Genomic DNA, 23080 nt, shown 5'->3' on the forward strand with positions numbered 1-23080 from the left:
GCTCACACCAGCACCAGCGTACATGCCACACGCCGCCACCTTTCCTCCCTGCCGCCTCCCTACCTGCCGCCACCCCCGCCCGCGCTAGCGGTCGTCCCGGCGCCTTCGGCCTCCTCCGCCTGCTCCTCCTCCACCTCCCCTCCCCCTCTCCATGGCCGACCAAACCCTAGATCTGGGTTCAGCCACCGCTACTCCCGGCGCCGCCTCCTCCTCCTCTGCCGGTGGGCCGCGTCAGGCCATTCGGTGTACCCTCCGAAAAACTACTCGGGTTCATCATCAGTCATCGAGGAATCGAGGCTAATCCCGAGAAGATCGCCGCCATCACAAACTTGCACTCAAGGACATCCAGAAGCTAACTGTATGCATGGCGCCCCTCAACAGATTTATCTCAAGACTTGGGGAATGGGGACTACCCTTCTTTAAACTACTCAAACGGCAAGATAAGTTCCAGTGGACTGAGAAGGCGGAACAAGCCCTTCAACAGTTGAAGGATTTTTTATCAAAACCATCAGTCCTCACGGCGCCTACTCCCAATGAAGACTTGCTGCTCTATATCGCTGCGACTACTAATGTCGTCAGCACGGTGACCGTAGTTGAAAGACTAGAACCTAGCCATGTATACAAAGTATAGAGGGTCGTCTACTTCGTCAGTGAGGTATTATCGGATTCCAAAACCAGGTACCCGCTAGTTCAAAAAGCTGCTTTTCACCTGGCGGAAGCTATAACACTACTTCAAGGAACACAACATCTCCGTTGTCGCAGACCTCCCCTTAAGCGAAATCCTCCACAATTAAGACGCGACAGGAAGAATCTCCAAGTGGGTAGTAGAACTCGGAGCCTTGTCCCTAAAATTTAAGTCAAGGACTGCCATCAAGTCACAAGCACTAGTTGATTTCATGGCAGAGTGGCGGAAAAATTAAGTATCAACACCGACAGAACACCTAGAGCACTGGGTCACGTACTTTGATGGATCACTCAAGCTTGAGGGCATTGGTGCAGGAGTACTCTTAATCTCTCCCAAAGACGAACAACTCAAATACGTTCTACAAATCTTCTAGGAGGTATCCAAAAATGAAGCCGAATACGAAGCACTTCTGCATGAGCTTCGATTGGCAGTCTCGCTGGGAATCAAGCGGTTGTTGGTCTACGGCGACTCACTGCTAGTCATCAATCACGTCAATGACAAGTGGGACCACCACAAGGATAACTGAAAGTACGTAGGCCAGATAATAAGTGCTCTGGTCTAGAGTTTCACCATGTGGCTCATGATAACAATGTAGCCGTAGACGTCTTGTCCAAACTCGGATCTACTCATGCCCAAGTTTCAGCCAGGGTCTTCGTCTATGAACTACACAAGCCATCCATAGTGGAGCCGACACCATCAAAAAGCACCGATCGAGGTCATGACGCAACAGATCAGGAGGTTTTGATGATCAGCGTATAGTGGAGAACCCCCTTCATCAACTACATTAAGGAGCACAAGTTGCCTCCTGACAAGACAGAAGCAGAGCAAGTGTCGCGACGCGACAAGAACTACGTTCTAGTCAGGAACAAACTCTACAGACGAGGCGCATCTTTAGAAGTACTCATGAAGTGCGTCCCATGACAACATGGCAATGACATACTAGAGGAGATCCATAAGAGCATCTGCGGCAACCACGCATCCTCAAGAACGATCGTGGGCAAGGCTTTCAAAGCAGGCTTCTACTAGCCTACAGCTCTTGCTGACGTTGAAGAAATAGTCCGCCGATGCCAAGGGTGTCAATTATTCTCCAAACAACACGTCCCTGCCTACAAGTTAATCACCATACCACCCTCATGGCCCTTCGTATGCTGGGGGCTAGACATGATTGGTCCCCTGCCTACGGTGCTCGGAGGCTTCAATCGAGTACTCATGGCAATCGATAAGTTCACCAAGTGGATCGAGGTGAAGCCAGTGACGTGCCCCAACGCAGACAGAGTACTCGACTTTCTCGACGAGATCGTCCATCGCTACGGCTTCCCCAACTGCATCATCACAAACTTGGGCTCCAATTTCAACAACCACGAGTTCTGAAAGTACTATGAGAACAATGGGATCGGCGTCCGGTACATTTCTATCGCTCATCTGCGGGCCAACAACCAGGTATAACGTGCCAATAGGATGTTACTGGATGCTCTAAAGAAAAGACTACATGACATCGAAAACACCAAAGGGGGCAAGTGCCTCAAGGAGCTACCCATCGACCTCTATGAGCTTCATACACAGCCATGCAAGCCTACAGGGTACTCACCCTACTTCCTGGTTTACGAATCAGACGTCGTCCTCTCCGCCGACGTCATGTGGAAATCTCCAGTAGTCGAGCAATACGAGAAGGGTGCGGCACAAGAAACAAGGTGTCTAGACTTAGACAGCCTTGAAGAAGCTTGTTGTGCAGCACTCGTCCAGTCAGCAAGGTACCTTGAAAGAATTCATCGCTATCATGATCGCAACGTCAAAAAACGTTCGTTCAACTTAGACGACATGATCCTCAAGCGTATCAAAGACACCAAGGGGCTGCACAAGCTAAATTCACCTTGGAAGGGTCCTTTCATCGTTTCCAAGATCACTGGACCTGGATCGTATAGGCTCCAAACTCTCACTGGCGAAGAAGTCAACAATTCGTGGAACATCAAACACCTGTGTCGATTCTACTAATAGTTTACATACTCATGTAAATGGCCATCGGCCTCAGTTGTATAATTATAATTCAATAAAGCAAAGTTATTTTTTGTTGTAAAATGACTAGTCTCTGCCTGATTGCGACTTGCAAAAGTAAGATTGCAAAGCTATTTAGCTCCCACGGGTACTATCACCCAACTCGCAGCTTGTATTCACAAGTCTGCATATATATTTTTCGAGTTATTCAACTCGTTTGGATAAAAATCATCCATATACGGCTTATAATAACAAATCTGCAGACATATCTTTCGAGTTATTTAACTCGTTGGACAAACAACAACTTGCAAAGGCAAGCCTGTATTCACAAAAATGAGCTAGTCAGCTCCTCGGACAAATCTGTCCAACGACGATCTTCGTGAAAAGAAGTCATCAGTGACTTAGGAGTCATCTATACTACCCAACTTCTAATCTAGACGAGTCTGTCTAGTCACAGGTTGTAAAAAACAAGTCAGTAGTTTCAGATCTTTGAAGCACAACACCCGAACAACCCAGAGAGGCTGCTAAAGTAGGCTCCAGTTCATGAAGTTCTGAAGAGTCTACTCACCTAAAGAGTTTTGACTACCCAAATATCTGAGTACTCACGCTCCATTAAAGGGGTTGCATCCTACACGTACTCTATATCGCATATCTGAAGAGGCTCACAAGAAACAGTCTTGTGCGCAGACACTCACGACTACCACATGAACAATTATCAGAGTACTTCGGGAGATGCACTAAAATCAAAATTCAAACAAGTCGACAAGCAATAAAATTTGCGACAAGACTTCAAATAATTTACATTTCATTTCATGAATGATAATTTACATTTCATTTCATGAATGACATGTTTATATTACAATTTTACATTATAGTTACTCAAGGTCTATCTGACTGGCTACTTCCTTAACAACGGGAGCTACTTCTTCCGGATACTGTTGGAACTGCTCATCAGAGCAGCCTTCTGCAATTCCCTCCGCATTGGTAGCCAAATTGGTTTGCGGGTAGAAAAACTTAACCATCACCAAAAGTTGCTTGGAAACGGACTTTGCCATCTTTTGGACGTAGCCGTTGATCTCTTCACGGGTACTTCCTTGAGTATCTCCACCAAAGGACGGGGCTCCACGCCTTTTTCTGGGGGCTCCACCATATCGACGACAGGCTGAGAGGCTTCTATCAGCTCCTTCAGAGCTAGTTTGATTGCTGCCAACTTAGCTTCTTGCGCTCGGAGTTTCGTCATAAGATCTACCAATTAGACTTCTCCATCGACGCGTAATTTCTTCTCTTTCTCCAATTTGTGCTCCATAGTCTCATACTGAGCAGTCAACTTGTCGTGTTGATCCATCACTCGGTAATACGAGTTCTGCTAGTTCATGGCGCGACCCTGGAGATCTTTATTTTTTTGTAAGCTCTGCAAGAACAAGACAAAAAGCAAGTCAGAAAAACCAAGTGTAAATTGCTACTCGAGGGCCAGCAACGGGTAACAAATTACCTTCCAGACGGTTGTTCAACTCCTTGTTGCGCTTCTGGAGACGGTCCTTCTCCTCCATGGCTTTCTGCACAGCATTCCGGTATTGGACGGCTTGGCTGTCATACTTCATAAGTAGCCGGGAAGAGTACTGCCGCTCCTTGGCTAGCTCATGTTCAAGCGCTTGAGCCCGCATAATGGTGTCGCCATGACCTTGGATTATTTTTGACTTCTCGCAGGAGCGCTGGATCAGTTTCTACAAAAACAGAACAACTACCCGTACGAGGAACGAGTACCAATTTCAAGACGAAGACAACATAGAGGAGGAAAACTTACCTCTGTAAACTCGCTTACACGACGATGCATCTCCATGACCGTGACCTCCATGACCGGGAGCAATCCAATTTTCATCATGCTGCTCATGATCTCTAGAGAGGAACGAGTACCAATTTCAAGACGAAAACAACATAGAGGAGGAAAACTTACCTCTGTAAACTCGCTTACACAGCGATGCATCTCCATGACCGTGGCCTCCATGACCGGGAGCAATCCAATTTTCATCATGCTGCTCATGCTCTCCAGCACCCGACGCACCGAGAGGGACCAGCACCCGGCTAGTCGATGGGTCGGCTTCCGAAGACGCAAGGAGGCCTCGCCGCGACTAGTCGACAGCCCCACCTCGGACTACGGGACGACAGCTAGCACTGGCAGCGAGCAAGCAGGATCAACTTCAGCTTCTGGCTCAGGGCTATAAGTGTAGCTTCGACTCCAGTAGTAGTCGCCACCGCTGTCTCGGTCTCCACCTCTGGCTCGTGGGCTACCAGAGTCGCCACCACTGCAGAAGTAGTCGCCACCACGGGCTTGACCACAGGCAGCTCAGGGGCTGGCACTACAGCAACATTAAGCGATGCTATAACGTCATGCATAAGGGCTACGACAAGGGATACCGCACCTGGGATGATTTCAGGTGCGGGCTGCTCTTCTGGCGGTGGAATTACAAGCTCCAGGGCAATTTTTGGGGTTGAGCGGCTACCGCCATCAGCTCCAGAACTCGGGCTTGGCCCCCCAATATTCCGTGAAACAAGACAAGTGTAAAAACACACTAGACAATAGCATCAAGTTACAATCAGTACTCGAGTACTTACTTGGTGGACCTCTTTATCCTTATGGAGGGCCCAGCCCTTAGACGTAGGGACTTGATGGTGGGCGACGGCTTCTTTGGCGCGGCTCGTTGGATCATAGATGGATCCTCGCCAAACTTGGCCGCCGTCTCCACTCCATGAGTAGTCTACATTGGGATTGGCCGCCGTCTCCACTCCATGAGTAGTCTACATTGGGATGGGGTTGGCCCTGGCAACAGGAGGCTCTTCGTCTTCCTTTGTCACCAGCAGCTCTTGTTGCACAACTTCCGTAGTCATGTTTTCCACCTCTATCTCCTCCTCGACTACCTGCAGCTCACCAATTTCAGATTCAAGTGAGGTATGGAAGAAAGCAAAACGACTTCCAAGTACCCAATCCCCAGAATCCTGTCCTTCTTCAAAAGTGATTACCGGAGGTGGGACTTCATCAGCGGACGACTTCTTCACCACCCACTTGATGGCGACAGTACGTTCCTTCTTCGGTTGTGGTGCCAATCCGGCTCATCCTTAGCTTCACGCTTGGACGTCCCGGAAGACAACCCCGCCTTGTCTGAGAGACGGGGCTTGACAACAATTTTTTCAGCAGACTCTGAATCAAAGCTGCTGAAAAAGGACCAATCCTCCGATTCCTCTTCCTTCTCCTCCTCCTCAATTGCCTTTTGTACAACCGCGAGGGTATGTACACGCGGAGTAGCGTCAGAGCCATCCGGTCCAGCAGGAGGAGGGTTGGAGCAGTACAAGTAAATTTCCTCCTGCAAGCATAATACAAGTCAATACATTGACAGACACCAAAATTAGTACTCGGGGGCTGTAGGCCATAGGTAGTTACTTGGTTTGGCAGGTTGGCCGCATAGTGTTCTCGTACGATCGTCGGGGCAACATGCCTGAAAAAGCGCTTTAGCCACACCATCACTTCATCCGCAGACAAGTCCTGCGACGTCATCCGCGATGGGTCGTTGGGACCCGAGTAGACATACCCCCATGTGCAGCGCAATTGTAGGGGTTGGACTCGCCTCATGAAGCTGAAGCTCACGCCGATGCCGATCAGACCTTCCCTCTTGAGTGTGGCAATCTTCTCTATCAGCTCCGGCAGCTGAACGCTATTTGCAGTACTCAGCTCATCAAACCAGTCGGAGAAGTTTACAAAACTACTCGAGACTGCTACATTTGACTAAAAAGTACTCGGGAGCTTGTCGGCCATACATCCATGAGCCCACCAGAAGGTTGGGACAATCCTACAATACGGAGCTGTACACCGAGACGTGTCAGACATGGAGACTACGGTGCAGGACGACGTAGTCTACGTGGAGGACAAGAACTAGTCGAGGATTAGGAAACTACTCGTAGCCATTAGAGTAGGACTCTCTAGTCGTTGCTCATGCCGTTGCCGAGTGTTGTTGGCTTCGACAGCTTCTTCAAGAGCTTCATGTTCCTCTTACTTCGACCACATTCGTTGTCTACCGTGACAACGTGAGCGCTGTCTACGTGACAACCAATCCAGTTCATCATCGGTGCACAAAGCATATTGAGATTGACATCCACTTCGTCCGCAAGAGGGTCGCCAACGTGAGCGCTGTCTACGTGACAACCAATCCAGTTCATCATCGGTGCACAAAGCATATTGAGATTGACATCCACTTCGTCCGCAAGAGGGTCGCCTTGGGACAGGTCCGAGTACATGTGCCATCTTCCCATCAGTTCGCGGACATCATGACGAGAGGCCTACCAGCTGTTCACTGACTTTAGGTCCAGTCTTTGCATCCGAGAACCTCCCGCTGCGACCGCGGGCGGGTATTAGAAATTGTATAGCTGTTTTGTAGCTTTCCATGTATACTTGCCTATATTGGCTATATATTCCTCGTATACCAACCTATATTGGCTATAAGGTCACCCCCTCATTCTATCTCTCCACGCTACCTTCACTAAAAAATTTGACTGACAACAAACAAATGTTCAACATCGATTTAATAGCAACTTTTTTAAAACCCCATAAAATAAATATTACAAATATGTTTTTTAAATATACAAAACTCATGCCGTTTTATGTAGCCAATTTTAAAATGAAGATATTGGAAATAACAGAATTGGGGACACCACTTGTTTCTGAACCATTGTGCTAACTGAACTTCTAATGTCCACAAAAAACTCAAAATAGTCTCTGTTTTTCTGCAATCAGATGTAGTGTAACAATCTTTTCATGCAAACAATATTCGCCTAAATGCGTCAGCACAAACAAGGCTCAACTATAAGCCAACATCATGGCCACTGCGAACAGCATAAACTTTAATATTAATCAGTATCAACACAAGCAACATTGAGACTGCAATAATGACTACTAAACAGAACACAGATCTCAGTTAAACTTGCATATTAATTGATCGATTGGTGCAAGGTATAATTAGTACAGGTAATACTTAGATATAGTTGTCATTATAAATTGGGAATAAAATAGAAAAGATATTAAAAACATAAACACTGCTTTCTCTGCATTAAATAAGTGCCATTGCAGTAACAAGTATCAATACACTACCCTTTACATTCACTAATGATTAGGCAGGGACCCAGCAGGAGTTCGAAACTCAACACCATTATCACAAGTCAAAACTAGAAAGTAACTTCGGTATTAACAGAAGTGGCATACATACAGCAAAGGGTATAAAATATATAGCTGCATTAATAAATGCCAAGCCTGTTAGCTTACGGCACTAGGGTATTCTTTCTTTCCAGATAACCCTCCACAGTGGATGTTATATGTGACAAAAAAATGAAACCTGAAATTAATTTGCTAAACAGGTACATCAATAGTGCCATCAGCTTAACTTCAACTTGATCAACGGGAATAACAAACATTAAAAACAGAATATGCACTTCAGCCTTTTTTAATAAAAATCATTTAATTACCTTGCCTGGATGAGTAGATTTCTCCTTACAGTAGCTAAATCAAACATCATGATCTTTTAACCAGAAGCAGTAACATCCTTAAAATCACATGCCAAAAGAGAAGCAATAGAATAATAAATAATATTTCATGAGAGCAGCACATTGTATCTTCATGAGTAAAGATAGCACATTATTTTTTCATGAATAAACTTCATGAACAGTAGATAGCTTTCATGAGTAATCACAGATGATATATCAAGAGCAAAAGAAAACTCAAAAACATGGTGGAACTTCAGCCTCACAAAAACAAACACACTTTGCTACATACAATAGGATTTTCACACCCTGCTGCAGAAACAAACACAATGAAAGATGTAAAGAAGCACCTACAGTACAAGAAGGTACCTATCAGATGCACAGGTAACTCCCACTGGAAAAGGTATGTCCAACTTCATTAAACTGGGCAATGCCATCAGTGGCTGGACGTAGTTTGATGCCAGACAATGTAAATGGCCCTTGGTAAGCAAATTTCACCATGCCAAGAACCTCTAGCTCACCATCCTTGGAGTCTTGGTCAACAGGCATTCGTGCTCTGAGCCTTCCAGCTGGACCTTTCAGGGGAATGTCTGAAATGTGCCATCTTAGCTCCCTCTCTGCCCGGTTCAGCACTGCCTTGGGTGAAACATTGAGCAGAGTGGGGTCCACAGGAAGCTTAACAATGAATGTCACATTGCTCAGAGGCTGCGGCAGCATTGGGTTGGATGCATACTGTATCATCACTGAGAGCAATGTCCCGCTATGGCGCTTCACAAGGCGCATCCTCAAAGGTAGAGGCGAGTGCTTTGGCAGGAAGCTGTACTTCAGAAGGGGAATGGGCTCCTCCTTCGACACAGTTCTGACATGGAATAGCCCATTCTGGAGGTTACTCAACACATTACTCTGCAATGCAGCCCTCTTCATTCCTGATGTGCCCTCAAGACGGAAGGAGAACTCTGTTTCCTTCCCCGCTGCCTTGTTCAATGGCAAGGTTCGAAGGAAGATTGTACCCTTCAAACCAACCCGCACAAGAATAGACTCCTTGAATTCTGCGTTGATCTCCTCTGCAATGAACAACTCAGGAGCAGTCATTTCTGTGCGCTTGGTCACCAATAGATTCTCCAACGGAGTACCACCAGCTGCATTTGGTGGCTGCCCACTGGTTGCTAGCAGCTCAAGACCAGTGACAGCCCTGTCCTTATGATCCTTCTTCGTCGTGGTAACAAACTCAGAAGCATCCAGCCCACCACCAAATGGCGCATTGAACCCTTCAAACGCCTCAGCAAGTGAAGCCTCCTCGTTGCCGAACTCAATTCCACCATAGTCACCCTCAAACCCTTCAACTCCAATAAATGTCGGCTTAGTTGCCTCAGCTGGAGGCAGAGTCGTGACCTCCAACCCAGCAAGTGCAGCTGCAGGATCAGCAACCACAAGGGCAGTCTCCTTGTTCTTCTTGAACCCACCAACCAATGCCTCCTCCGGCTTGTTGTTAATCAGGTCGCTGGCTGCGAAGGGATCCTTCTCCACAGGAGGCGCCTCCTCAGGTGGAGGCTCATCCCCAGTAGCAACCGTGGTCGCCGGAGCAATGTTAGAGGAGAACTCGTCACCAGCAGCGAGTGTTTCCTGGGGAAGCTCGAACGAGGCGCCGGAGAAGCCCTCCCTCGCGGCGTGGCGATCCTGCGCGAGGTGCTCGACAGTGGGCCAAGAATCCGCGCCACGGGCGCGGGCCTCGGCGTCGGGGGAGGAGTTGACCATGCGCGCGAGGTTGTCGCCATGTATGGTGGCGAGGATCTGGGAGAGGCGGACGGATCCCACGCCGTGGAGGACGAGGTCGAGCGCGAGGTACACCTCGGGGTACTTGCGGTGCACCTTCTCGGGGGTGACGTCGACGCCGCGGCATGCGGCGACGACGACGGAGACGGCCTGGTTGACGGCGTCGGCGACGGCGAAGGCGTGGACGGCGGGGGCGGCGTGGTCGGAGCCCGCGGTGGTGACGCCGAGCACGTAGATGGAGTTGACGAGGCGGTACACGACGCGGTACTGCGACTCGACGCCGACGACGAGCTGGCCCGATCCGGCGGCGAGCGGGTCGTCGCCGATGGCGTCGAGCGAGGCGGACGAGGAGGCGGAGGCGGCGGCGGCGGCGGACTGCTGCTTGCCGCGGGCGAGGTGGAGGCGCGCGAGGCGGAAGGCGGAGACGGCGGCGAGGGCGCGGGAGACGGGGAACCAGGAGCGCGTCTGGAGGAGGATGTCCGGCCCGTTAACCGGCTGCAGGGAGATCGCGAGGCACGCCATGGCGCGCGGACGCCGGCGGCGGAGTGGGACGCTCCGGCGCGGCGGCGGATCTGGGGGCGAGGGCAGCGGCGCGGATCTGGGGAGCAGTGGGATCTGGGAGGGAGTGGGTTGCCGTTGCGGCGGGGCGGAGTAGGAAGGGAAGGAGACGGGTGCACGGGGCGAACGGTGGACTCGGTGTACGGACGGAAGCGGCTGGGCAGCGGTTGAGCTGAGGTGGCGAGGTCCAGTTCCAATGCGGCTTTGCTTCAATGGATACCGTTCGATCGGGCAAGCAAGGTCTGCGATGATTCGCTATAACACTACTGCCTTTCCGTCGATATTGTTTCGGCATCTGCCACTAGTTCAATTTCATAAAAGGGTAAATTACACCCGCTATATAATAATTTTATGCTTATATCAGTTTAGTTCAGAAGTTGCAAACCATACAAATGGATTCGTAAACTTTTCCCACGAGCTTAGGTCACAAGTAGACCTAACCATTTTGTGGGCTAAATCAGCTCGGGCTAAAAAAAGCCTAGTTCATTTCGGACTGAAAATTTATACCCACAAAAGTTTCATGTGCATTGTCGGGCTGAGTTTTCGGACCGGGCTTGAGCTTCCCACTCTTTTTTTATTTTAAAATAAATGAAATTAATTGCATGGGTAGGCTTGGGCTCGCTCGATTTTTTTAGCTTTGTTTTCGCTGACCACGCCAGAGCATGGGTGGGCCAAAACCCATCGGGCTTGGGCTGGACCCACAGGTCAAGTGGGCAATAGTGACGTGTATCAACACGCAGTGCTTGATAAGAGCTATCTCTCCATAGCTTCGTTACAACCATATTATGAATTTAAGGCGTGCTTCGTAGCCAGCCATGCCGCACCTATGGCAGCTGCCTAAGCTGCGGCACCGAAAACTGCAGCCACAAAAACACACCATAACTCCTAAACCACTTGGTCTAAAATAAGCAATTCTTGATCCCAAATAAAACTTATAAGGTCCTCTACATCAATATGAATTTTCCCCTAATTTACAGGGCATAAAAAAATTCAAGATATCAGTGGATCAACCAACTGCACAATCTGAAATTTATAGGCGTCCAAGAAACAATCAATTCAACATTCTCCTCGAAACCTTACCTCTAATCGACATCAAGCAACCCTATTACGTCTAAGAACATGTAATTTGCATGTTCCATATAGGATTTAGGTCTCAGGTTTGCCTTGAACAGCAATGAAGAGAACGATGAGCACGCGACGATATAGCACATCTTCATGATTCACTCCTCAATCTCGTTCTATTTTTGGCCTGTTCGCTTCGGCTTATAAGCCGGCTGAAAAGCTGAAACGGCTGATTTATTGTGAGAGGAAAATACTATTTGGTGGCTGATAAGCCGACTGAATAAGCTGAAACGAACAGACCCTTTGCTTGCTTCCCTTACTGTCTTCACCTTCCCCTTCTTGTTCCCGTGGCAGCAGCAGCAGCAGCAAAATCAGAGGAGGCGAGATCAACTCAAGACCAAAGGGTAGAGGATGGCAATCTCACTGCAGGAGGGCACCGGCCTGTTGCTCCGCGGGGGGGAGAGGGAAGGGCGGTTAATGTTCCCGTAGTACTGTAGCATTGCTGCATCTTTATGAAAACAAAAACATAACTCTTTGATCCTAATCTCAAATAATGCATATGAATACTCAAACGGAATGTATTCGATGAGAGCTACGCGTGTGCGCTGTTTGTTTGCCGATCTGAGCAACGCATTGAAAAGTTAACTTTTGGCCCCTCTTTAAACTACCCGGTCAACCATCTAATATATTACGTATTTTGACATGCAAAGTGTAATTTTACATTTTACTTTTTCCGGGTGTTACAGTTATCGTGAACCATAGATATGACCCGCTATGCTATGATGTAGTGATTCACTCGGGGCACACTAAACTAACAGAGCTTCCGCAGACATGCATCCACATGTAGACGCACGGTGAACAGTGCACCAGAGGACAGGCTCAAATAACTGAGCACTTTTCTGCGCTTGAAAGCGAGCAATTTAATTTAGAGATGTGGTATATTGGTACAAAACTACAAAAGATTGATACTATAGAATATTGATACCTCAGGTGGTACCCTCTAAGTAAGTTATATAGGATTAGTGGTCGGTGGTATAGACCAGAGCAAGCAGCTGAGCCTGTATTTTGGGATGGAGATGCATGGATATATTGAGAATTTGAGATGTAGAAACAGATCGTGGAAGTCACGAGTTACAACTGATTAGGACTAGTCCTCCAAGTCACGAACCATTGTAGACTGCTCTGACTTCAGCTTCAAACTGAAATTGTTAGGATGCTCCTCCTTTTGGCGACGTACATTTCCAATGAATTCGTCACTGAACTTGGGATCCAGCTGAATTTCCTTGAGCCTCTTGAGATACCCTAGCCCCAAGAATTCGTTCAGTTTGCTCCAACCGGCAGCTTGCAGCCGCTCGAGTTTAGGCATTCCACCATCTTCAAACTCCACAATTGTAACGGCATCCAATTCACGAAGGTCCAGCAGAATGAGACTGGGAAACGATCCCCCTTTGATTTTGAGCTCTCCCTCTACAAACGAAGATTTCCAAAAACGTAGGATCCCAAGATTTGGCAGCTTCCCGATGGCTTCTATGGCATCTTGCTTCAGTCCGCTGCGATGTAGCTGCAACTTTGATAGATACTGAAGCTGCTGTACCCATTCCAGTACTCTTACTAAACGGCCCCACAGCTTAAGGTTCTTGAGGAATTTTGGAGGTGACAAGCTCCCACCCAAATGCCAATCCAAATCATCTGCCACACAGTCCCTATTCACTGATAAAGACAGCAGATGATTGTGACCAGCAATGGCAGACCAGAAATCCCTACAGTTTGTTCTGTCGACACCGTGTAACTCTAACTTACGCAATTGAGTCAGTCCTATAAGTTCTTTCACAGACGCATTTCTCTTTCCATGTCCAAAACGGACGTAACCCAACGTGCGTAGTGCATTCAGTTTACCAATCCCTCTTGGAACTTGCACAACACACGATACATTACGACCTAGAAAGTGAAAGTTCTTGTCGTAGCAAAAGGATAGTTTCAGTTTATCACGTCTCTTCAAATTTTCCGTTACACGCTCATTTGATATGGAGGGCCCTACTTTGTGTTCATCTTTAAACCAAGCAGATGCATGAAGCTGCTGCAGCTTCCGAAGCTTGTTAAAGCTGGAAGGCAATTGGAATATATATGTACCTCTTATATCCATTGTGTGGAGTTGCCTCAAATTCCCCAACGACTCAGGCATTTTGAAAATATCCTTACATCCTCTTAGAGAAAGGTACTTCAGGTGAACCAGCTGGCAAATTTGATTGAGATGATGATCTTTTAGTCCTGAAGCACCTTCCAAGTCAAGTACATGAACAAACTTCATGGTGTCTGTGATGAAAAAGGGCATCCACTCCCCAAACACGATAAGTGACCGTACATGCGACAAGTCCAGAGTTCTTTCAAATTCATCCTTGTCTCTTTTCCAGTTGTTGCTTATGGCGAGCTGACGTACTTTAGTTTTTGTGTTTGAACTCCACCCTTCCTCCAGTGTAAATACAAGTTCTACCTTCATTGACTCTGAGACGCAGATTTCACGGATAAGATCATGGAGCACACATGAAAAAATTTTCCCAGTGCTATGGGTTACCTTTTTTACTGGTATAATCATACTTCTGTCCAATAGCTCAGCGAAGTACTCGTCTCCAACTTCCTCTGCAGTCAGGTTTTGCATTTCCCTTGAGTAACCCTCTGCAACCCACAACCTAATCAAGCGTTTCCGCTTAATGTTATAGTCCTCCGGGAAAATGGCCATGTACAGAAAACAAGACTTTAGATGATAAGGAAGATCATTATAGCTCCTAACAAGGATGTTTCTCATCGTCTGTAGCGGTTCACTAATCCCCAATTTAGAATTCAACTTCCTCCATTCAAGTCTGGTTTTAGGCTTATCAGACAAGAAGCTACCAATCACGGATATTGCAAGGGGAAGTCCACCGCACTTCTTTAGGATAAGTTTCGCTTCGTCCATCAAATCAGGGCTTGAAGAAAAAGGTTCATCATCCTTCTTAAACACCTGTGATTATATAATTATATATTTGGGTCAGAAGTCTATTCCTATGACTTGCGCAGCATAAGTGCCATAATTCCCAATGCTAAAACATGGAAAATAAATAATACTATTCATTATTATTTGTTTGTGCTGTATGCACAGTTTGTAGTATTTTCTGCAAAATAAAGTTGATATTGACATTCTGCAAGTGTATCAAGTAACATCCAAGGGGCTAAGTTACTTTTCTTTGCGAACAAGACCCCCATGACCATGACTCGAAAGGCGTATTTAATATCCCATATTTGACACACACAACAGTCTTTTTTGAATCTTCAGACTATCTTTTTTTGTGTATGCATTATGGCTGGCAATATCACAAGTAGTGGCCGACGGTATACATATTTGCTGTATATTTTTTACATTCTATAGTCTTGTTTGGATTTCTTTGTCGGTGATGTTTTGTACTCATTTATTTATTTCCACTGCCAAAAAAAGTCCAAATTATATTAACCTTAGCCATAGGATAAATTTTTCTAAAGAAGACTGTAACTGTCGGCTACCTACAAATAATCCTTAATAAGAAAAGATGAGATCTGCTAGTGTGTGTTTGATTTTTGTTGATCTTCAACTTTTCTTGAAGCTCTTGTAAACAAACAATTTTTTCATGACAAGATAGAAGTTTCCTAAAAGTGCTGTATGTTATCACCAAAGGACATATTTCTATTTCATCTTTTAGAATATACAAATGTACCTTTCTTTTGAAGAGCTCAAATGCATAATTGTCTTGCAGGAATTCAACTTTGAGCACGTTTCCATCCCTCGAACAATGTCTTGCCAATTTGTAGTCCCTTGTGGTGACTACAATTACCGCAGTTTTTTCCAGGTAATTAATAAACAAATCCCAATCTGCGGTAGATGTTAGGTCATCAAGGACAATAAGGCACTTCCCCGCGCACAGGAGCCTAGTAATCTCGTCGATCGTTTCCTCTAATCCCACCGTTTCAATCTCCCGACCTGCATTTGGCCCATACAATTGCCGAGCAATGCTCCTAAGGGAAGACAAAACACTGAAAGGACGTTGCACAGTGATCCAAGCACGATTTTGAAACAAGCTATCAAGTTCTTTATCTTTATAGACGCTTCTCACGAGAGTGGTTTTTCCAACACCTCCCATTCCGATCACTGAAATCACCTCGCAGCCGGGGTAGTTGTGTCCCTGACGAATTAATTGGAGAAGTTTGGCTATTTCTTCGTTCCTCCCAGAGACAAATTCGTCAGCAAATACCATTGGGCTCGAGTTGGAGATGGTTTTGGCTGAATCATCTTGAGGTTTAGCCTGAACAGAAGCAATATTCAGCAACTTTTTAACTAAGAATGAAATAAAAGAGGTCATCTCATAACGAATTATGCAACATGTCCACCTGAAAAATAGATTATGCAACTCGTACAGTTTATATGAACTTGACGTTTACTGTAGCTGCTTGTATCGTCGTGTCTTCGTGCAATGTTTATAACTCCAATATTTGACTTTTCTTAGGCCATCGGATTTTGTTGTGATTATTGCTAAGGGGGCTAAGGATTTGTAGTAAGGAAAGTGCATGTACTTTTATTTGGGGCCTAACATTGAAGTTATAGTCACTAGTTTATCAACCCGCTAATGTTTTTAAAAGTTATTGTATTTAAAAATTATTTAGAAATTAAATTCCTAACTAACAGTTGAAATCGTTTACCTACTACTTTCTCGTTTTTTAATACTTATCGTTATCTTGTTGTGATTGATTTTTAATTAGTAATTACTCTACCCTTTTTAATCCACATTCACACTTTTTTCATTTTGTATCGCACCTCCATACATTGTATTCAGCATAAAAATCAATAGTTTTCATCAATTCCTCGTATACATGTATTAACTTAGTATTTTTATATTAACAATCACAAAAAAGATAATTTCGAATCATATATTAGTTTACTTTTGGACATTCCCAAATCTAGATAATTAGATTAAGAATTAGGTGTTCACTTTAGGTTGTTTTTTAATAATGACATACCCAGGTAACTTAGATACAAATTTAGAAAGACATTTTAAGTTATGCTTTATAATGATATGTACGAGTTAATTGTATGAAGATTACAGGATTACTTTAGATTATTTTTATAATGGCCTATATCAGTAATTTAGATATAGGTTTAGATTTTATTTTTGAATATTTTCATAATGGTAGTTGTGAGTAACTATTTAGACAATATAATAGATAATGACTATGATTATTGGAGCTTACATGATTGATGTTTGATGTTTTTGATTTTTGTGGGAATTTCTAGGATTTGTCTTTTTTTTCTACCGTGCCTCGTGGGAACTAATGCGAAGTCTCCAATAGGGAAAATGAGACCACATTGCTACAAAACTATTACCTTGAGCTACCTCTCATTTGTTCAATATTCGAACACAATACTTATATACATATATACTTATTATCTTCATCCGATTGTGATAGATTTTAGTTAGTAATTACTCTATAACATTCCATCCACATTTATAATCTTTAACTTTTCATTTTGCATGACAGGTATGCGCTTGAATTTATTTAATGGACCCTAAGTTTGAAATATAATTTTAACATAGAAATTTATATTCTGATCACTTCCTTTATATCTTTAAAAATGGTGACACACATCTTACGTATATACCTTAATTATTATATTATATACCAATGGTGTAAGAAATAGAAGATTTAGAATCATATATTGATGTATATTTTTAATTAAGGTGATTTGGATTCAAATGTAGGGTTACCTCATGTTATTTTTAATAATGGCATATGTAGGTAATATAGATGCAAATTTAAGGGATTACTTTAAGTTTTTTTAGTATTAGTGGTGGGCAATTTAGTTGCAAATTTAGGGAGTTATTTTAAATATTGTTCATAATGGTATTAGTGGGTAATTTTGATAAATATTAGGGGGTTACTTTAGTTAATTTTATATAATGACAGAGGTGCATAATTTAGATATAAATTTAAGGGGTTACTTTAGGCTATTTTCATAATAGTATAGGTAGGTAATTTTTTAGAAAACATAATAGATCCAATGGCTATGGTGATTTGAATCTACCAAGTGATTGCCAGATATTTTGCTTTTTGAGAATTTATAGGATTTCTCTTTTTTTCATCTATAGTGTCTATCTAGAAATTCTAGGTGGCTTCACCTGGAGCTTCAAAAGCAGACTCCAATTATAGTAAGAGTAAGATTGTTTTTTCATATATCTGTGGTATCTTAACATGGAGGTTGTTCTTCCAATGTATAAAATATGACCCATGAGTAATTTGACAGATGTATCAGTTACCTTATGGTGGAACAAGTAAAGAGCCTGATCAGGTGCCAACTGCGTGAGCTCTGAAACCTGGTAATGTCGCTCCGCGCACAAACTTGCAATTTCAACTTGCCGCGTGGAGACGATGATTCGGCTGCCGTTCTTCTTGTCGGGGAAGTAGGCTTTGATCCACTCCCAGTCAGCTATGGAGCATAGGCCATCGATGACCATCAGGAACCTTGTCTCACTCAAAATTTCCGTCGCCATTTCCTTCAATTCCGCGAGGTCACGCTGATCTCCGGTTACATCAGCGGAGAGTTGGCTTACCAAATTCCTTAAAAATTCATCCTGACCGGAGGCACTTGCCAATCTGACCCAAGCCCGGCAGCCAAACTTTGCATTTCCATGTTCACACCCACCGTCACGATAGGCCTCCTTGACGGCAGAAGTGTTGCCAAGATGGAAACTTGTTCCCCATACCACAATCACCCTGAGGTCCTTGACCCCGTCGTTGATCAGCCGGAGGAGGTCCACCGTCGAGTCGTCCGCCCCCGCAGCAGCGGCACGCCTTGCTTGGTCGATGGCAGCTATCGCCGAGAAGATGCCAGACTGCTCCGCCACCGCTTGGGTGGCATGGTCGGCGTCGGAGCCCTTGACGAGGCGGCTGTACAGGCTCCTCTTGCTAGCAAACGCCTGGTCCGCGACCCTTGCCAAGAGCGCCTTCACCTCAAGGGTAGCCCTGCGCCGCTCACAGAGGATGCGGGGGATGCGCCACCGGGACGGCTTCTCCAGTTGGTCCACCTTGGCGGCGAAGCTCTTGAGGACCTCCTCGACGTCGTAGGCCAGGTCGCGGACCTGCTTCACCCAGCCCCGATCTTGGTCCTGGTCTCCGGTCGTCATGAGGAAGTATCTCATCATCTCGAACTCGTCAGCGATGATGGCCACATCGCGCTGCACACCCAGCTGCAGGGCGTCCTCATCGGCAACCATGGATTTGGCGTGGTCGATAACAATGTCCAGCGCGGACTTGCACGAGCTCACCGCTGAATCCTCCATGTCTCTCACCTCTAGTATAGTCTCTGGTGTGGATTTATGCAGCGACGACTGCTTTATTTAGCGCTAGATGGCAGATCTAGAATGGACAAGTTCTTGGCACCGAGGGATGGCCAGATCTAGATATCTGCAGCTGGGGATGGGGAAAGCTCTCAGTCACAGCTCACCAACCACGCAACTAGAAGTTGATAAGGCCTGAGGGCATCTCCGCCTTTGCCGTTCATTTTCTGGCTTGGTGGGGAGCGACTGGAATCGGGCGAATGTTAGCCCTCCACAAAGCGCTAGTCTCTAGCACGCGGTCTGGTATTCGTACGAGCGGGGAGAAGACTCATGACTCGTGAGTCGTGTACTCGTGTCTGGTAGGTGAGGGGATGGACGGACCCACGTCAGTGATAAACTCATAAACATACGCTGGTGAAGATGCTATTTACAACTCCGGTAGACATTACCAAGTGCTCCACGTAAACCTCTTGGTAATCTTTGGCTAATTTGATAATTAATAAATTTTACTACAAAGCATTCAAATGTTCAAAATTTATCCTCAAATACAAGGCATTGCAGGTTCATTTGGATGATTGCCATTTAATTCTTCCTATAATCAATAATATAATCAACAAAATAAAGGTGGCTGATTGGTAGATTATTTAAGTTATTTGTTATTTGCAACTACCATTAACTTAGGGTACATGCTATTCCTAATTACATGTACTAATCTATAAGATGCTTATATTTCAAAACGTACAAAGTATGTCATTGTTGGGGATCGCCCCACAACGCACCCCGAACGAGGCTAGTGGGAACCTTTTCTCTTAACCGGCTCTAACCTCGCTACTTTCCCTTTTTACGAAGCTAACAATTAATCGAAGTTAACTAGTGTGAAGATGTCCGTTCTGTGATTTTGCAGGCGAGGATTCCCGAAGTCAAAGCCCCCACGGAACTCCCGGCAATTTGACTTCGGGAAGGGTCCGTGCCCAAAAGCCGAAGTTAGCGAAGAAGGCGGAAACCTTACGGAAGCTTGCTCAGCCCCGACGAAGTTTACGAACGGAGAAGGAAGTGATCAAGACAACCCTGGGACCATAATACAGTAGGATAGTTTTGTAATAAGAATCTTGGAGAGGGTTAGAAATGTAATCCCACTGTGAAAGCGACATTTTAGGTAGGGGCCAAGTTATTGTCAAGTACGGAATATACCTAGGATATAGTTGTTGGGTATGGGTATAACGGGAATGCGGGAATGTAACTTTATGGCCCTATAAAGGGAGATGAACCGTCCCCTCTTGGGACGATTATTACACATTGATAGGATAGCTACTATAACATGAGCTTGAGCAGTTATTGTCTTCGTTTGTCGTAACATCTCAACTGTTGTCTGGCCCAACCCCAACATTTGGCGCCCACCGTGGTCTAACTCGTTAAACAGCCCACGATGCCACCACAACGGAAAAAGAGACCCGCGGCTCAGAGAGAAGACAACACGGTAGAGGCCGGTCAGCCTACGACCCCCGAAGCCACAGATCAGGTCCTTTCCGACAAGGAGGAACGTCTTACAAGAGTCCAGCAAGCCTTAAGGGCAAAAGCAATGAGCAAGAGACCTTAGACCGAAGTCAACCACCAAGGCCAACAACCTACAGCAAACGAAGCTGCCAACCGCACTGATGGCCGCCAGCCCGCAACGCCCGAAGCTACCGGCCCCTCCAGCTTGGACAACGAGCTAGACTCAGTCCTCCGAGAGATAGAAGAAGTCAAAAGAAAAAAAGAGCAGTTAGCACGACAAGTGCAACAACAGAGGGAGGCTGCGTCTAGGCTATCAAAGCTGAACGAAGCTAGGCGGCAGCTAGAAGCACCGCAGAAAGAAGTCGCGGAGCTTAAAAGCCCACTCGAGAACGCAAACCAGGCCACAACTTATTTCTATCAAAGTCCCACTGTTGATCAGGCACAGCTCCAACCCAGCCTCAACTTCGGCCAAGGCACCCAACACCACTCGCCGGGGGTGTCCCTTGTGGTTGACGCCACATCGCTGCTCTCAATAGGGCTCCAAACCGCACCATGGCCAACAACTTACAAGCCAACCACCCTACCCAAATTCAACGGACGCACAGACCCACGACAATTCTTAATGAGTTACGAAGCCGCTGTAGCTTCGGACGGGGGAGATGATATCGTCCTCGCCAAATCCTTCATAATTTCTTGCGAAGGTGTGACACTGAACTGGTACTCACTGCTCCCTCCACACACAGTGATCAGCTGGCATGACCTCAAGACGAAGGTCACACAAAATTTTCAGGGTTTCCATTACCCCCAAACGGCCCAAGCAGACCTCTTTCAGTGCAAACAAAAAGACAAGGAGCCACTTGCAGAATACGTAAGAAGATATGTCTAGCTTCGTTCTCAAGCACCGCACATTGAGGAATCTGTAGCAGTATCCGCGTGCATCGTGGGCCTTACCCCCGACCCAACAGCGTGAAAGCTATCAAGGAAAGAGCCCAAAACCATGAGTGCCCTCTTCAGCAAACTCGATGAATACATCAGGTCCGACGAGGACCACCGCAGAAGAGTGGCGGAACGCAACAAAGAGAGACAAACAAACCAAAGCCGAAGCTGGCAACCTTCGCCTTACAACAAGCCTCAAAACCAAAACCAAAACCAAAACCAAAACTGTATCATGAACATCGAGGGAAACCAAAACCAAAGCCAGAGCCAAAACCAAAATAACAATACCCAAAGAGGGGGCCACTCTGGCAGAGGACGAGGTCGAGGAAGACAACAAAAATCATTCTACTATGTCAACCACGGCCATCAGAAACATCACAATACAGAGTGGTGCCTCAAAAAGAAAGAGGAAGAGAGAAAAGCTGCGGAAGAAGCCGCGAAGGCAGACGCACAAGCACCCAAAACAAATCACCACACAGCCTTTTACCCACACCCAAGCTTTTACCACAACCAGCCCAGCTTCGCCAACTTCCAGCAACCAATGACTTGGCCTCTTCCACCACACATACAACCGTACCACCAAACAATCCCGCAGCACGCCAATTCGAACCCGCCTTAGAAACCCCAAGAAACACTACCTCCTCCCCCAAGCATACCTGTGGCGGAACCGCCCAAATTAACCTAACTAAAATGCATTGAAGTCGCCTGACACGCGATTATGCACTTTAAGCAAGTCAACTTGGTCGACCGTCGGATTTCATCTGATTAACCACATAAATAGGATCAAGAAGCATCGCTCACGCGAAGGTGAGTAGCACAGAGGTTACAACATTCCATCACGACAACAAGTTCAACATTTTATTACATCAGAGTTTTCGAAATTTAGACCAAAATTGCAAGGTTCGAAAGTCAAATAAAACCAGCGGAAGCTAAACGTCGATACATGATATCACGACGGAGCCGATCATGACATCAAAAATTCCGTCCTTCGCCGTCTGAGGAGGGATCCCACTCGACTGTCCAGCCTGGAGGAAGCTGGGTCGGCCAAGTGGTACCAGCAACCAAACTATTGGCACTACCTGAAAAAGATTAGCCACAACAAGGCTGAGCAACTAGTACTCAGCAAGACTGACCCGTCGGGAAGACACGACCGAGACCTAGACATGCAAGGCTTTCTGACTCTGGGGTTTTCTTTGCCAAAAGCGTCTAAAGTCAGTCCTTACTTTCAACATTTTAGCTCATGTTCTACGTTCTTTATCCAGTCTAGATTAACAACTTATACTAAACAAGCATGATTTCCAAGCAATTACTTAACAAGCATCAACTTAATCTCATAATCATGTTTCATCGTTACTCAGTGCAGAATAGCGATCAAGTAGTCCCAAACTATGAGAGGCAGACGAATCGATTCGAATTTATTAACCATGCATGACAAACCTAATCTCATGACATCCGCGCACCACGAAGGGTCACTTCATTTGTCCGCCGTCCCCATTGATCCCTTAGGCACGTGTCAGGGCCAACTGCCTTTGGCATGCAATGCTCCATAATCCCGGCCTCTGCCGTACTATGACCACACTTGCACCCACATGATGCACCATGGGAACGACGTTCCAAGGACAGCCGGAGGGTATGCCACGCCCCAGTTCAATCAGGTACTAGGCTTCCCCATCCCATACTAGGTATGAGATTAGTACTTTCAAACACTTGATCACGAACG

At 45.9% G+C, this 23080-nt stretch overlaps 3 protein-coding genes across 9 annotated transcripts; all 3 read right to left on the reverse strand.

Annotated features, from left to right (window-relative positions):
* Nucleotides 1-3462: 3462 nt before the first annotated feature.
* LOC101770340 lies at nt 3463-7607 on the reverse strand. 5 transcript variants are annotated; one of them, XM_022827531.1, is made up of 4 exons: nt 4632-7607; nt 4482-4526; nt 4170-4374; nt 3463-4088 (listed from the first exon to the last, which is right to left on the reverse strand). In XM_022827531.1, the coding sequence occupies exons 1-4, from the start codon at nt 4716-4718 to the stop codon at nt 4072-4074; spliced, it is 354 nt and encodes a 117-aa protein (XP_022683266.1). In that variant the 5' UTR covers nt 4719-7607; the 3' UTR covers nt 3463-4071. The 5 variants fall into 5 exon arrangements, with proteins under 5 accessions (XP_022683266.1, XP_012702414.1, XP_022683267.1 ...); XM_012846960.2 differs by having other exon boundaries at nt 4170-4401; XM_022827532.1 differs by lacking the exon at nt 4482-4526 and having other exon boundaries at nt 4170-4401.
* Nucleotides 7608-7744: 137 nt separating this feature from the next.
* LOC101770744 lies at nt 7745-10668 on the reverse strand. 3 transcript variants are annotated; one of them, XR_215381.4, is made up of 3 exons: nt 8570-10668; nt 8186-8262; nt 7745-8055 (listed from the first exon to the last, which is right to left on the reverse strand). XR_215381.4 is itself a non-coding variant. In XM_004973002.4 (2 exons), the coding sequence occupies exon 1, from the start codon at nt 10493-10495 to the stop codon at nt 8573-8575; it is 1923 nt and encodes a 640-aa protein (XP_004973059.1). In that variant the 5' UTR covers nt 10496-10668; the 3' UTR covers nt 7745-8262; nt 8570-8572. The 3 variants fall into 3 exon arrangements, 1 of the variants encoding a protein (XP_004973059.1); XR_002678162.1 differs by having other exon boundaries at nt 7745-8069; XM_004973002.4 differs by having other exon boundaries at nt 7745-8262.
* Nucleotides 10669-12469: 1801 nt separating this feature from the next.
* On the reverse strand, nt 12470-19207 carry LOC101771267 (disease resistance protein RPM1). The gene is made up of 3 exons (XM_004973003.2): nt 17911-19207; nt 15319-15903; nt 12470-14591 (listed from the first exon to the last, which is right to left on the reverse strand). The coding sequence occupies exons 1-3, from the start codon at nt 18931-18933 to the stop codon at nt 12741-12743; spliced, it is 3459 nt and encodes a 1152-aa protein (XP_004973060.1). The 5' UTR covers nt 18934-19207; the 3' UTR covers nt 12470-12740.
* Between the last annotated feature and the right edge of the window lie 3873 nt (nt 19208-23080).

The sequence above is a fragment of the Setaria italica genome, chromosome VI, assembly GCF_000263155.2.
Source record: "Setaria italica strain Yugu1 chromosome VI, Setaria_italica_v2.0, whole genome shotgun sequence".
Taxonomy (NCBI): domain Eukaryota; kingdom Viridiplantae; phylum Streptophyta; class Magnoliopsida; order Poales; family Poaceae; genus Setaria; species Setaria italica.